Below are 15261 nucleotides of genomic sequence, written 5' to 3'. Positions count from 1 at the left end.
ATCACAACAATCATCTTCATAATCGCTTTAATCAGCATCCTCCAGCTTCAGCTTCACCCTCCACACCATCACTGTCCCGTCTGGAACACAAACACATTCATTCTGCATCAGATTAGCTCTTTTCACAAGCCCAGAGGCCTGCCAGCCTCTTTGGAGGCAATTATATGGAAAATTACAGCTGGACTCAATGCAGCTCGACTCAGTGCTTCCCCCTAGCTTCATCTGCACAGAACAGATCAGGGTCCAGCCAGAGAGAAAGAGGGAGAGAGAGAGAGAGAAAAACAAAAAGGGAAGTGAGTGATAGAGAGGCTGAGATAGAGAGAATCAGTCTCAGAGGAGACGATAAGACAGAGGGAGGAGGAGGCGAAGGAGAGGCTGCGAGGTGCAGCATCAAAGAGCTCCAGCGTCCTCCGAGAGCACAGACAGAGCAGGCAGCAGGCGGGATTTAAGAAACGTTTAGCAGGTCGATACACCTGGGTCATTAGCTGTGAGGATACTTCACCAAGAGACAGAACCAGAACCACCTATAGATTAACAATCCGACACACACACACACACACACACACACACATGCTGCAGCAACAACAAATGTGCAGGAAGCTCTGCACACAGTCACAGGGTGGACACACGGCGCCGGGCCTTACCTTCCTGCACCGCCTGGAACGGGTTGTTGGGCTCAATGAGTTTAATAGAGTGTGTGATCTTCTCGCTCTGCAGGATGTCGTCACTCAGACTGAGGTCAGACACGGCGAGCTGGAACACCTCATCGTCCCGCACTGCGTTCTCCTCAAATATGGCGCCTGGACACGTGGAAACAGGGAGAGGGAGAGGATCAGTGGAACAGCTGGAGAGGACCAGAACCTCTGAGATCGACAGACTGCAGCTGAAACTGATGATTAGTTTCATTAGCAATGTGCAGATTGTCTTCATGATTAAAATGTTAGTCTGCAAAATGCAAAAAAAAAAAAAAAAAAAAGGTACAAAATCCCAGAACCCAAAAACGTTTCATTCACTATCAGAAATGACAAAGAAAAGCAGCAAATCCTCTCATTCAAAATAATAAGAAGCCAAGACAAAAGAAATCAGCTCCATTATTCTCCAACAATCATTAAGCAGCAACATGTGTCCTCCTGACAGACTGAGGCTCAGTCGTGTGACAACAACACATACAATATATTCAGTAAATATCATAAGATGCAGAAGAGCTGCTGTGTCTGTGACAGTAAAGCTGCTAATTATCTCGAGGTGACAATCGCAATTAGCAACTATTATCTTCACGCACTCTTTAACAAGGCTGAGAAACATGATGAAAGAGGAGTGTGTAAAGATGGATGATGAGGGAAAGAGAGGAAGGACATGGGACAGAGGTGACGTGGCTCCCTGTTAGTGCTCCAGTCTTCAGAATGTCTCCATAGCAGCATCATCATCATCATCATCATCATCATCAGCCCTTCATCTTTCATCGGTGACATAACACAGAGGAGATGGTCTCCTGTGACACATGATGGTGTCTGACTGTCTCATATTTAAGTTGCTGTCAAACCTCTTGGTCATAATCAGCTTCTACAGATGAAGAGGGGGAGGAAATCCCCAGACTCCCTTATAAAATCGCTCAATTTTGTGAGTTATGAGTAAGAGGTAATTTTATAAACTCTGAGAAGCGATGCTTTTAACAAATTCTTAATTATTTGGGCTTTCTTAAAAATTCGGCATATGTTAACGTCCTGTTTGAAGCGGTCCTGCAGCCCATCAGCACCTTCAGTTCCCAGCACCTATGCTGCTGTCCTCAAAGCCGCCCTGTGAGTGCAGCTGGATGTGATGTTACCTGTTCGGACTGACTCCTCCGGGTCCTCTGACAGCTCTCATGGTGTCCTGTCAGGATGTTTGGCAGCTAATAAACCAACAAAAGTGGCACTCCAGTCATCCCAGGTGACAAGTTGTGTGTCTGTGTTTCCTCACACCTGTCCTGATTGATCATGTGATCAGACATCATCCGGTTCAGCCAATCAGCAGCCGCCCTCCAAATCAAGTGAATTATTTTGACTAAAGTAGCAAAAAATATTTATATAATAATAATATTAACAGCCTGTGAATGACTTCCTGCACCAGAGTAAAAAGATGCTTTACTCAAAAATTACAGTTTCACGTGTAAATTGAATAATTTAAACAAAAATGTCAAAACAATTTTTATATTTTCCATATATGGAAATGAATAAATGTTAATAAACTGAATTTTTTTTAGGACAGCGACACTTCACCTGACTTCATATCATCATAAAGGAGGAGACGATGAGTGGAGTTTTACATTTTTGGGTGGATTGTTCCTTTAAATGGACCTTGTGGTGGGATTATGTGCTCCGGCGCTGTTTCCAAGGTGAGTAATGAACCTTAAACCTCAAACCAACATGGAGGAACAAACACGTGAACAACCGTCTGCTGATGAAGACCATGTGAAAGCTCCAGAGCTGCTGTTAAAGGACAAAGAGTGATGATGCGTGAGTTTAATTCTCGTGAGAAACAGATGAAACTCGTCCAGGACGTCTCTGATTGTCAGATCTGCCGCAGGTTTCTAACTGGGCCGTCTTGAACCGGGCCGACGACTCAATGAGCAGAAATTGATTTCTTCAGATTGGAAAGACAAAAAAGACGGACGGGGAAACAACAAACGGTCGACTTAAATTAATTGAACTTTCCCTTTTTTTTCTGCTCGGACAATTTGTCATGCACAATTAAGGAAACCTTTCCTATGAGTGAGAATTCAATTTGCCGGGCTGCTTGTGCTCATTCAGCTCACGAGGATCCAAATGAACTCCGCTCTGCGCCAAGATCCTCACCGAGGATCTGAGGGTCTCCCTTCGCCCAGCGGCGAGGAGATGCTGTCGAGTGTCTCGGCTTGATCAATCAATCATCCAGCTTTTTGAAATTGCAGTCAGTCAGGCGTTTTCAATTAAGAATGAGTCGTGCTGCAGCTGTCAGAGACACGGTGAGGGGATTGATGTGAGGTTTATATTTCTCCTGCAGATTGGGGAGCCTCCAACTCCAACAGGTTTAATTAATAATGAGCGCTGAGGGTGGAGGAGGATCGCTCCGGACCCAGCGGAGCCTCCGTGAGTTCACGATCGAACCTCCGTGAGTTTAGCGCCCCTGAGAACCCTGATCCTGCTGACTGTCTGCTGGAGAAAAGTAGCTAAATTAAAGGATCAGTTCGTCCAAAGTACACACACAGATATTTCCTCACGTCTCTCGGGTGGAATCTATCCATCAGGTAGTTTGGGTTTCATTTCTCCAGGTTTCAGGATATCTATCCTCTGCCTCCACCTCCACAAAATGGAGGTGCATGACAGTTAGACTGCGGTGTTCATCAGCAGAAGATATATTTCAAATTTAAAAAATACGACTGCGGATTATCCAGAGAGACAAGGACTCCGTCTGTGCAGACAGATAGTGTTTGAGTTTTTGTGTTCAGTGCTGAGAGCAGCACAAACTGAAATATTAACCTCCAGTGGATTGGGGTGGAGGAAGAAGTTTCACAGACAGATAGAAAAAATAAAAATAACAGCAAAACATCTGGAATAATACAGAAAGACTCCACGAGGAAATATGATTCTGTCATTTTGGATGTGTATTAATGAGGCATCAGGACAGGATCTAATGTGAGCAGGTAACGTTCCTGCAGAGCGCAGACACATCCGAGGTTAACATGTGCAGCTAACGTAGCATCTCAGGTTCATGGTATGATTATTGGGTGAGTTTCACCTCAGCAGGGCTGCCAAACATCCAGTCACACCAGTCGGTACATTTAAGGACAGCTGGAGACATTTCCAAACGTTCCTGTCGCATCAGAAGCAGCTGTGTGTTAACGACACCATGCATACGGTACATAAGATCACTACAGAAACATGCAAAATGTTATTTTTGTATTAAAACTCAACCGTGCGTCTCCTTCATGCAGCAGCAAGTGAAAACAAACACTTCAGTCTCTGCTTCCCTGAGTTAATCAGCAGCTTTATTACACTATTGACTTTATGTTACAGTTTCATGATAAACTCTGATTGTTACGTGTAGTTGTGATGTTATATTGTCTGTGGTTGTATTACATGAACACATTCAGACCTCGACAGCAGTCTGTGCAGAAACAACAGTGTCAAGAAGCGTAACCTGACATTTTGGCATATAAATTGCACTTTATTTAAACATTTCCTCTCACTGCATGCATACGCTCCGAGTCCTTAAGGTCAGATTATTGAATTTCCGGCTGAGCTGAATAGTTAATAAATGTCACAGAAACGGGGAAACCTGTTGAGGCTGGAAAATAAATGTGTGATTTGGAGAGTTTGGCCTTTTCAAGCATATTTGCAAACATTCCTCCGCTACACGCGGGGTGGGAACTTCACACCAGCCGGCAGCCAAATGCAATTTATTTGCCGCTGATGCAAAAACAATGTATTGTAGCTGCTGAGTTCATCGGGCCTCCTCGTCTCTCTGGCAGGAAATCAAGCGGCGGTCTGAGGCTTTGGGTCGTGCAGATTTAGCAGGCTGGAGAATCGGAGGAGGTGTTTGGTTTACTGGAGGATTTATCCGTCCTGTGATCCGTGACCACGACCTCTGGACCAGAAAAGCTTTACTGAGTCCGCCGGGTCACAATAGAGAGTTTTGTCTCTTCAACAGTGAACTATATTTTTTTGCTGGGCTGATTTGATTTTGGAACAAACTTCAAAACTGTATGTATCTAAAATCCTGTATTTCTTTTATTGCTCACCAGATTCACTGTATTCACACACATTTGTATCCAGCAGACAACTCAGGGAAGATTTATTGTACGCTGGAAGTTGTTTCTGGGGGAATAATCCTGATGAAAACTGGTGAGATTGTATTGTGCTGATTATTTCTGCAGCACTGAGCCCAAGAAAAAAAAAGAAAAAAACTTCCCCAAGGGGACAATAAAGTATATCATATTGTATCTGAAGTAACCGGGTCGGAAGGAGGTGCAGCTGTTGTTGCTGTTGTTCTGCTGTGTGTTGCTGTCGGGCCGGTTGATGAGCATCTGTGGCCGAGGTGTCGAGTCCATTCACACCTCCATCGCATCCGTTACAGCGGCCGGGTCAGCTGTTGATGCTGTACATGCGTCTGTAGTGCAGAACTGGGCCGGCTGGATGGGTCATACACAGAACTTCTCCTCCAGAGACCCTGAGTCCAGGTCCCGTTTGTGACCCAGAGTCAAGAATGATTTGTTCTTAAGTCATATGACTTCAACATTTACATGTTCTAGGTCACAGCAGCCACATTAACCACATGAAGAGGGAGAGAAAGTATCCAGACTTCATTATAAAATCAGTTTGTTAAGTTGTTGAGTGAAAAGAAACTTTATAAACTTTGTGAAATGCTGTTTTGGACAAATCCTTAATCATTTGGACCTTCTTGTAAATTCGGTGTATGTCATCGGCTGGTTTGAGAGGCTGCTGCAGAGCCCTCAGCGCCTCAAGCTCCCACATCCGTGTTACAGCAGCATGTAGAGCGTCTCAGTTTGAGGCTTGAAGCCACCGACTGAGCCGCTGTGAGGAAGCTCGTCTGCAGTGTGAAGACTCAGCAGCAGAGCCGGTCGGTGAGAGAGATCACTCACTGCTTTAGTTTCAGAGCAGTGAGGAGGCGAGCGATGGTTTCAGCAAACATGTTACAACACTGTTGTTTCAAACACTGACAGGCCTGCAGCTCCTGGTTCAGTCCGACTCCACAGACGGGAGTTTTCTCTCTCAGGATTTCGAAGAGAACCAGAATATTATCACGGATACGTCACATTTCTGACAGGCTGCAACAAGAGACAAATTTGCTGTGCTGTTGTAAAGATGGACTCTCATCCTGGCTTCACCCGGTGGAGAAGAAATCTGAATAAAGAGACTGTCAGTCATCTTTACTACAGAGTATACAAAAGGCTGTCACTGGCAGGAGCTGCTCAGCAGGCTGACAGAGAGGGACTCTACTCATACGAGAGGAAACCTGACTGTGTTTCACCTGCTGATGCCGTCCTCGCCTCCTACCGAGGCATTAATCAGCGATACAGGACGAACTATTTATCTCACACAAACCATCAGGGAATTAAAACACATGTAGCAGAACGCTGGAGTCGTGTTAGACGCAAGAACACAAATTATTCTTCGTCTTTAGTTTTGACTTTACAGTGACGCTGCCAGAGAGAGAGAGAGGTGCTGACCTGGAAAACTTCCCACCTGGACAAGAATACTAATCGTGAACATGGACTCTGAAATGACCTGTTTTCACATTAATAGAGTCCAGGTCTGTGTGATGCTGCTCAGACTGCAGGAAACCTTATTTTTAAAGTCAATTTTCTGATTTTGTTTAAAAATCTATTAGTGGCCCAGTGACCTCCGAGCATCATATCAACATTTTTTTAAATATGAATCAGAAGGTCATGAACATTGCAGATGAATTAAATCTCTCTCAGATCATCAGACCTTCTTACCATGTGTTGAATGTAATCAGAGAGCAGTGAGGCCTCGCTGGTGATCAATAGATTCAGATGGACAACAAAGATCCAGAGTCTCTTCTTCAGATCGTGTGACTGCTTAATATCTGAAGTCATCAGAGGCTGAGAGAAGAAGTCAAGTCAGGAGAAGCGTCAGAGTTCACAAAGCAGCGAGCTGGCAGCACATCGTTAACTAACATCGTCACTGTTTCTATTGGTCAGTCACACAAATGTGCAAAACACACTCTGACCTCTGACCTGCGAGTCTCCTGGAGGTGACACCCAGACAGGACAAGCTTCCTCAGTCATATCAGTTTTACTGAAAGTACGTTGGAGACACAAAATGGAATCCCTGATATCTGTCCAATCAGGCTGCTGCCATGTGACGAGGAGGCCGGCCTCCACTGTTGTTGGTCAGATGTTGTGAGGAATAATCCTCCACATTCACTCTACTTAAACCCCCTAAATTATTCTGATCCACAGCCAGACAAGATCTGAAAAGTTAAATGAATAATGCGGAGCTTTAAAATGTGGCAAAGCACGAAACACGAGCTCAACAACAAGATTTATAACATCCAGACTCGTGGACGACGTCCCCCCGGAGTCCAGGAGAAGCGCCGGGCACATGGCGGCTTTACAGCGGAGCTATTATCATAATTAAACATCCAAAGAAGAGATGCTGCAGCGCCGTGACCCGCCGCAAAACAACAAAGACGGTGGGAGGAAACCACAGAACAGCTCAGCAGCCTGGTTCACTGTTTATGTATTCCTTCAGTGTGAACACAAAATGTGCTCCCCGCCGTCAGACGCCATCAGCCAACAGACCCAACGCTGCAGAAATGAACCCGCCTGGAGCTGAACGCCGTCCTCAGCCGGCTTCATTTAGGAAGCCACGAGATGTGAGATCCGTCTGTCACGCTGCCAATAATCATCACAGAACAACTTAATGCAAATGAAATGTGCATCTGCTGAGATTACCTACATGACGGACCGCTTTGGCACCGACAATTACGTACAAGACTCGTCCTAAAGTAACATGATGGATATTAAGAGCCGATGAGCCGCTGCAGCTGCTCGACTGCTGAACATCCAGCAGCACCGACGACAGAATCTCAAAAGTTTAAACGAAGCCGGCAGCAGCGACGCACACATCATCAGGGAGCGCGTCGCACTGTGGCTTCAACACACCAGCAGCAAGAACACACAAATCATCAAAACGCTCCAGCTGGCAAACATGAACACAAGTCTCCACTTAAAGTTTAACTTCAGTCCATGAATACATCTCAGCCAATCAGAGTGTGCGGATGAGGTCATGTGACAGCAGCTCACTTCAGCGTGTTTGTATGAAGAAATAGTAAAAGAGGAAAGAAAAACACCCAGCAGAGGAACGAAGGATTACTGCACTGAAGCGTGTAATACAACATGCGGTGGCGATGAGGGTTAAAGGAGCACTACGTAGTTTTGGGGAATTTCTAATAATCTGAATAAACAGACGACACTCTATCAAACCGTTTGACTTTGTTTACATGTGTTGGAGCCTCAAATCGAGACCCTGGAACAACGAGATGCATGTGAGGATCTAACAGAGAAACAGTGGAACACAATGTGAATCATCACCTAATTTGCTGCAGAGAAAAGGATTATTGATTTATTGACCTGAAAGTAACATAGACCAGTTGGTTCAAAGGCTCTACTTAGAGAGTGGACGGTCAGGCTGATAGGGGTCAAAATAACATAAACACTTGTGAACAGATATTCAGGACTAGACCAGGAAGCAAATCTCAGTCTAATGAGGCTCTTAAGTTCTCGTTCAGAGGTCGAACGTCAGTCACACTCGTCACTTTACCGAGAATAAATCCAATTTAAAGATATTCAGTCTGAGCACAAACACGGCGCTTGCAGCTTCGGTATCAGCGGCATCTTTCAGAAACCTGTGATCAGTCCAGGAAGTGTTCCTTCTCCTCCGCCCACGCAGGCCTCCCTCTCTATCTGCTTGTCACTGTGAATCTGAAGCAACACTAACGTTTCTTCACGGAGCGTCTGGGTGACCTCGCGGGGTCAAACACTCCGCTACACGCCACGTTTATTCAATCCAGCGAACCAGGCCGCCGCGTTATGTTGGAAAGATGGCTGCTCCCTGTCCGCGTGTGTGTGTGTGTGTGTGTGTGTGTGTGTGTGTGTGTGTGTGTGTGTGCAGGTGGTGGAGGTAAATGGCCTGGCTGAGCCTTCACTCTGAAGGTGCGGGAAGCCTTTTGCGTTGTTCCCTAACTGGGTTAGTTTATCTTATTTAGCGGCGGGGAAAGAAAAGGCCGCAGCTGTTCATTCGCTCTGCCAGCCGACACAGATTGGATTCCTGCAGCTCCAGCTCGCCTTTTCCTAAAGCAGCCCCCCCCCACGCTTCTGCTCGCTGCTACGCCAGCGCCGTAAATCATCCCTCATCGGCTGCCTGGCTCATGGGATGGGGTAATCTCTCCTCCTCAGGCTCCAAGTGACTTGCTACCTGCTGGGCCTGAGGGGTGTTTAAGGACCCTTATACAGGTAAAACAGCCCATAGAGGACGTGAAGAGCTACCAGTCCAACCCGTTCAGGTCCCGACGGCCGAAATCGACTTTGTTTGACGACTTCTCCACTAAACAGGAGTTTCTTACTGGATTTCTGTTGTTTTTGGGTCATTAAAGGTTCTGAAACTCCACTCATGGGACTGTGAGACTTCCCTGACAGCAGACTGATGTTGGAGGCTCTGATTAAAATGTTGTTATCATGATGAAGCACAAGTTGACTGCACAATGTGCTGGCTATAGAACAATGACGTCATCTGTGTTAGATTGCTTCTATAAACATCACATTTCTATATTTCTGTCATCCGCCGCATACAAACTCTCCCAGGAGAGTGAAGCTGCAGCCCGGCTCTATTTCTCTCTGCTCCCATGTCTCCATTAAAGATTCAATGAATGAATAAACTCATGTTGTGTCCCGTGTTGTTCTTGGCTGAACAGAACAGAAATGATCCGGTTGTCTTCGCAGCAGCGCCAACAACGGGTCCCTAAAAGTCCAGAAACTTTGCAGCTTTTAGCCCTTTTTTTTCAGGAATGACACAGGTAAAATCAATAATCACATCTCTGTCCCGACCGAGAAAACTGGAGCCAGACAGACAAAAAGTCGATAAGACCTGCAGCCAAGACAAAATACCATCAGCAGCATCCTTCATTTCAGTTTTCATCAGACCCTGGATCAGTCTCCAGTCCATCTGAAGGTGCTGGATGTGGCTGAGCTCAGTTTGTTCCACACTAAACACTAAAACCACAAAGATGGAAACACAGTTTAGTCTAAAATACCTCTGAGTGCTGGGTGATAATGTATTCGAGCACACGTGTCCTCTGTGTCTGCTCACTGAGTCCTGTCATGTTTCCTACAAACAACAGTTCAATATCATCTCAGCCTCGTCGGTCTGCAGGAGGTTGTGTTGACGTTCGACAACCTGCTTTTCGTGATGATTTCACTTCCTCCTCTCTGGACAGACTTGTTCTCACGAGCCCCCTGAGAGCCTCCATCATATCCACAGTCCACCTCGCTGACAGCTTGATATCTGAGATTTAATTAAAGGCCAACAATTGATTCCAGCACTGTTTTCCTCCTGGTGCCGACCTTCAATCAGACAAACTCCCGTCCCAGCCTCCAACCAAACCCTGCAGCAGCTGTTTTTTGTGCACATTCAAGCAAAGAACAGAAGGGGCGGGACTAATTAGAGAAAGCAGCTGCTGTTGTTGTGGACGGCGGCGATGAAAAGCTGCCGGGCTCCTGAACCTCCACAGTGCACGATGTCGCATCACGAGAAACGCTGCAAGTGGGTCAGAGGTTGAGGCGAGACGACTGAAGGTCCACGCTTCACGTTTTCATCTGTATCAGCTCTTCTACAGATCAAACCCCCCCGGGACTCCTCCTGCCTGCCACCGATCCTCTGCAGGGAGCCGCAGAGAGGAAGGGACAAACAAACCGGGAGATGTCAGCGACGATGACGCCGCGCCGCTGGACGAGGCAGATGCTCGGGCAGGGCTTTCTGGGCTGAGGTTGGAACACTGTCACATCTCATCTGGGTGTTTTGACGACTTGCCAAGTCAGTCAGAGTCGGACTGTCAGTCGGTCTGAACAGCCGCAGATCGACCACGAGGACCGGGAGGGAAACAGCTCCGGCTTCAGACTCAACCGGTCATGCACGAATGATTCAGTCACAAAGTTATATATCTTTAAATGTTTGCCTTCTGCTCTTAAACGCGCCGAGGGAACGAGCAACATTTTCCACTAGATAAGAGATATTATTATTTTTATTACTATTATTAGTTATTCCACAGGTCAAATCTTCTCTCTGATATTTTCAATTCATACTGTCATTTTCCTAAAACAACACAATAATACAGAGATGATTATAGGCTGGAACTGTGTCCAGAACACCTGGTGATTGACTGGTGCGAAGTGCTCCAACTCAACCAACCAGTGACTGAAACCATTGTTCACCTGACGTTTATAAGGCTGCACATTTTTCTTGGGTTGTATTTTATTTTTAGAAATGTCACTAAATGGTGTCATTGTGTGAAAATATCCAGTCGTCAAGCTCAGTGGCATCCAACTGATCATTACCAAACCAAGAGGACTGTAAATGCACGTAGCTCAAACATCATTTATGTCTGTTCTTTATAAAACTGTCTTCCAGCCTCCTCAGATTCGTTCTCCTCGGACCCTCATCAATTAAAGGTGAATCAGGTAAATGTTTTAACTGATCACCGGATGACATACAGAAAGAAAATGATTTCTCCTGTAACAAGCTTTCCGAAATATAAAGATGAGACAATATCTTGTTATAAATGCCTGAACAGTTTGGAGCTCCGCTGGTTAATTCAAGCAAAAGCTCTTCATTTGACTAATTCATCAAAAGCAGTTGGTCCTTCGTTAATAATCTATAAAGAACTTTGGTTCCCTGTCAGAACAACAGAACCCTCAGGTGTAGTGAGCAGGTATAACAGGAGAAATCAATCCACTGCAGGAACCAAACAGCTCCGGGTCTGAAGCTTCTGATCGGTACCGCCGGGAACCGTTGGCTGCAGCAGGGAGGCGAGGCGACGTCACGCAGCCTCAGACGTTATTAACACCACAGTGTTTTCACACGGACACGAGGTTCAGCCTGAAGAGAACCACGAGCCAAGAATCCTGTTCGAAAAGCACAAATTCGTGTTATATCTGCAAAGACGTCGGACGCCTGCAGCTGCTGCATCAGTGGAGCCACTTCACACGTCTCGCAGCTTCAAACTGTGATTTGCACTGCGAGAACCTGCAGGATTCCTCCCACCTGACCGCCACACATCCAACAACAGCCAGGTGTCGCAGGCACACGGTGCAACACCTCTCTTCATGCCTGTGCTTCCATGGAACAATCCTTCAGCCTCTCGTGAGAGCCTTTTTCTGAGGCCACAGCTGGTTTCTTCATGCTGATGTTCACAGATTTCAGTCTGTGGTGGTGAGATGTGTTTCAGAGATGTAAGAAATTGGTCAAAAGATGTTTGCATGAGCCGAAAACCACAGCAGTCGGGCACCATCAGCATGAAGCTGGTGAGGAGGTTTTCGTTGAAAACTGGAATAAAGTTGTTGCATCGTGTCATAAATCATAAATCCTCACGTGGAATACAACCAGCTTGTTCTTAGACGCTACTGGACTCTGGAGACGCAGTAAAGAGTCTGTGAATCTGTGAGATTGTTGTTTTCTTTAATAAAAAATTCAAACCTCAGCTCTTTATCTCTTGGGGAGCTCCGATCTGTGACAGACAGGCTGCAGGTTTTGCTTAAAACATCACAAAAACATGGCTACGGTTCGGGTTAGACGTGCCGAGGTCTCATCAAACATATCTGCTTTACGTGGCCACAAAAAGGCTGCACATGTCCCGACTTCCCATTAAAAAGTTTGGAATTGTGTCGCCACAAACGCAGTGCAACCTTTACATATGTTGGAACCGTGTGAGGGATGCTCTCCTCACATGGAGGTCAGGTCGTAAACATGTCATGTGGTGCGTTTTGTTGGTATGTAGCCGGAGCAGTTTCCTCTCGTAGACTGAGCCCAGTCTGCTAGAACAGACCCGGTCAGGTGAGCTCCTCACCTGATCGGGTCTGTTCTGTGAACTGTTCCTGTTCAAAGTATCGACGTAGAAACACGAGCTCAGATTTCCTTGTTGCTATCTGTGCTGGTTGCAGCAGCAGCAGCAGCAGTTTGGCTTCATGCTCTTGGCATCACCTCCCGTGTTTGCTGTATTAACTGTTCTGTGTTCTCTAATCCTGAATCACTGTTCGCTGTAGTTTCCATGTGCGAACTGATCACAGATTGTCTCCGGGGAGACGGTGAAGCATCCGTCCATCTGTCCGTCCGTTCTCTGGACTTCCACAAATGTATTCAGAAGGAGGCCGGACAGTATTTCTAAAACGATGCCTTTCTTTTTTGCCTGCGTGTGGGAAATAAAGATCTGCTATAATTAGATAAAGGAAAGAAACAGAGCGTATTAACTGCAGGCATGAATGTTCAGCCTGTTTTCTCCTGTGATGCTGGTTTGTCATCTTCAAGTGTCGACGCTTCTCCATTTTTAAAAATGTTTTTATCAAACATCTCCTGAGTGATGGAGCTGCAGCGTTTTAATCTGTCACTGTGTCTCCCTGAGAAATCATCTGGAGGTAGGAAGAGTATTCTTATTAGCTGAATGACTCTGACTCCCCCCTCCTTCCTCACACCCTATCCGCTTCCTCCTCCTCCTCCCCCTCCGCCTCCTCCTCTCCTGGCTGAAGCACACAGGCCACCGCAGTGCTGCTGGTCTGACGCTCTGAGCTGCAGCAGACAGCTGACATGTCGAACCTTTTTGGATTCGTGTTGTTTTTACCTCCTCCTCTTCCAAGCACACAGTCGCGTCGGGGCGCAGCGAGCCGTTCAGAGGAATTAGTGCAAATTGGGGAGTTTAAGGATAAAAGTGAGTGTCTCTGTCCCTCCACCAACTCCTACTTTCACCCCAGCAAAAGTGACTAAAAATTCAGAGGACATGAAACGATGGAGGCAGGAGGAGGAGAGGAGCCTCTTCATCAGCTCGCCAACTGGCTTTTGGTTGCCCACGATGTTTCAGAACCCAAACAGTCGGCGTTTGTCCCCTTTGTCATCTCTTCCCCAGGCGGAGTTGATTAACATTTCTCTCACGTCCAATTCAAAGTTCAGGCTTATAGATGAAGGGAGGCGAGGGAGAGAGGGATGTGGGGAGGGAGGAGGAGGAGGAGGAGGAGGAGGAGGAGGAGGAGGAAGAGGATGGAGGGAGGGAGGATGGATGGATAAAGCGAAACCCTCCAAACACCCACGTCAGGGCAGTTTCTCCTGCCAGCCTCGGGGTTTCTCCTGCATGTGAATGTGAAAATGCATCGACATGGAGAGTTGGATGCAGAGATGGATGAAGGGATGGATGGAGGGATGGATGGAGGGATGGCGCAGCGCAACACTTTGCGGGCACTTCTACGAGGCTGCGCTGCGTGCGTCTGCGCCTGGATGCAACAGCCTCCTTCCTCCTGGCACGGATCGGAATGATAATCAGGTGTGAGCTCTTTTTTTGCCACTGAGGAGCTGATGTTTGAAACCAGTGCATGCAAAGAAACTCTATCATTCAAATTCTGCCACAACTCAATTCTAACAGCAGTAAATGTGCCACAGAACCGTCAGTGAGCTGCTCCTCCGCTCTCATTCTCCGTGTGAAGACGTGTGTGCATGCAGCCACCAGCCAGCCTGTCTCTCCCCTCAGCCAAACCCTGCACAGCAAACACACACACACACACACACACACACACACACACACACACACACACACACACACACACACACACACACACACACGAAAAGAGAAGCCCGGGTTGGTGTCTTACCAATGTGAATGATGGAGTCGGCGCTCACTGTGTTGCATTGCAATATCCACAGGGAATGAAATAACAATGTCAGCATTTCCATCTCCAGCTTGAGCCAAAAAGGCGCATCCACGGATCCACCTCGCTGATTTTTGTGTTTTTCTCCAGTGATGAGCAAAATCCAGAATAAGCGTCGGCGCGTAAAAGCGGCAGCAGCAGCAGCGGCGAGGAACAGTGTTGAAAATCACCACCGAGGAGTAATAAAAAAACAAATCCCAGAGACCAAACTGTTGGCCGGAGTCGAGAGGAAGAAGAAGGGTGGAAAAAGAAAGAAACAGACGCGTCCAGGGCTCCGGAGAGAAACAACCCCGGGTGAGTGAGGAGGGGAGCGGGGACGGATGAGAGAAGACACCGGGGGTTTGTTTCAGAGGTTGAGATCCGCCAGACGAGCAGCTCTGACTCTCTACCTCCGAGTCTGAGACATAACACACTGCAAACTGCGGAGGAGGAGGAGGAGGAGGGACGCTCTCTCTCTCTCTCTCTCTCTCTCTCTCTCTCTCTCTCTCTCTTCTCCCCCCGACCCACGTGACTGCAGAGCCTCTATCTACGGCGCTGGAAGCCCGACCGGAGAAAAGAGAGGCGAGGGATGGAGATGGAGATGGAGAGAGATGGAGGGATGGATGGGAGCCGGTGCGCACGGCGGAGGAGACCGGGTGAGAGGGTGTGAGGCGCGGGGGAGGTGGCGGAGGTGGACCCTCGCTTGGTCGGTAGGTTTCGCAGTGTGAGTCGGACGCTGTGGATGAGGGGAGGTCGTCGGTGCCGGTAATGAATTTGCGACAGTCGGGCTGCGCGTCTCACGCGTTGAACGCGCT

General features: G+C 47.2%; 1 protein-coding gene across 4 annotated transcripts in view; it reads right to left on the bottom strand.

The window, feature by feature from the left end:
- Window positions 1-14861, bottom strand: part of grid1b (glutamate receptor, ionotropic, delta 1b) — a 402507-nt gene extending 387646 nt beyond the window's left edge. For 3 of the 4 annotated variants that reach the window (XM_037082410.1, XM_037082411.1, XM_037082415.1), the window contains exons 1-2: window positions 14411-14861; window positions 645-800 (exon numbers count right to left, since the gene is read on the bottom strand). In XM_037082410.1, the coding sequence (XP_036938305.1) occupies window positions 645-800; window positions 14411-14492 (238 nt within the window). In that variant the 5' untranslated portion in view covers window positions 14493-14861. Of the gene's footprint in view, window positions 1-644; window positions 801-1825; window positions 1962-14410 lie in introns of those variants that run through there. The other variant, XM_037082413.1, reaches the window with a different exon arrangement.
- Window positions 14862-15261: the final 400 nt, after the last annotated feature.

The sequence above is a fragment of the Acanthopagrus latus genome, chromosome 20, assembly GCF_904848185.1.
Source record: "Acanthopagrus latus isolate v.2019 chromosome 20, fAcaLat1.1, whole genome shotgun sequence".
NCBI lineage: Eukaryota > Metazoa > Chordata > Actinopteri > Spariformes > Sparidae > Acanthopagrus > Acanthopagrus latus.
Note: the sequence above shows the minus strand (reverse complement) of the source record. Positions and strands in the feature narration are given on the sequence as shown.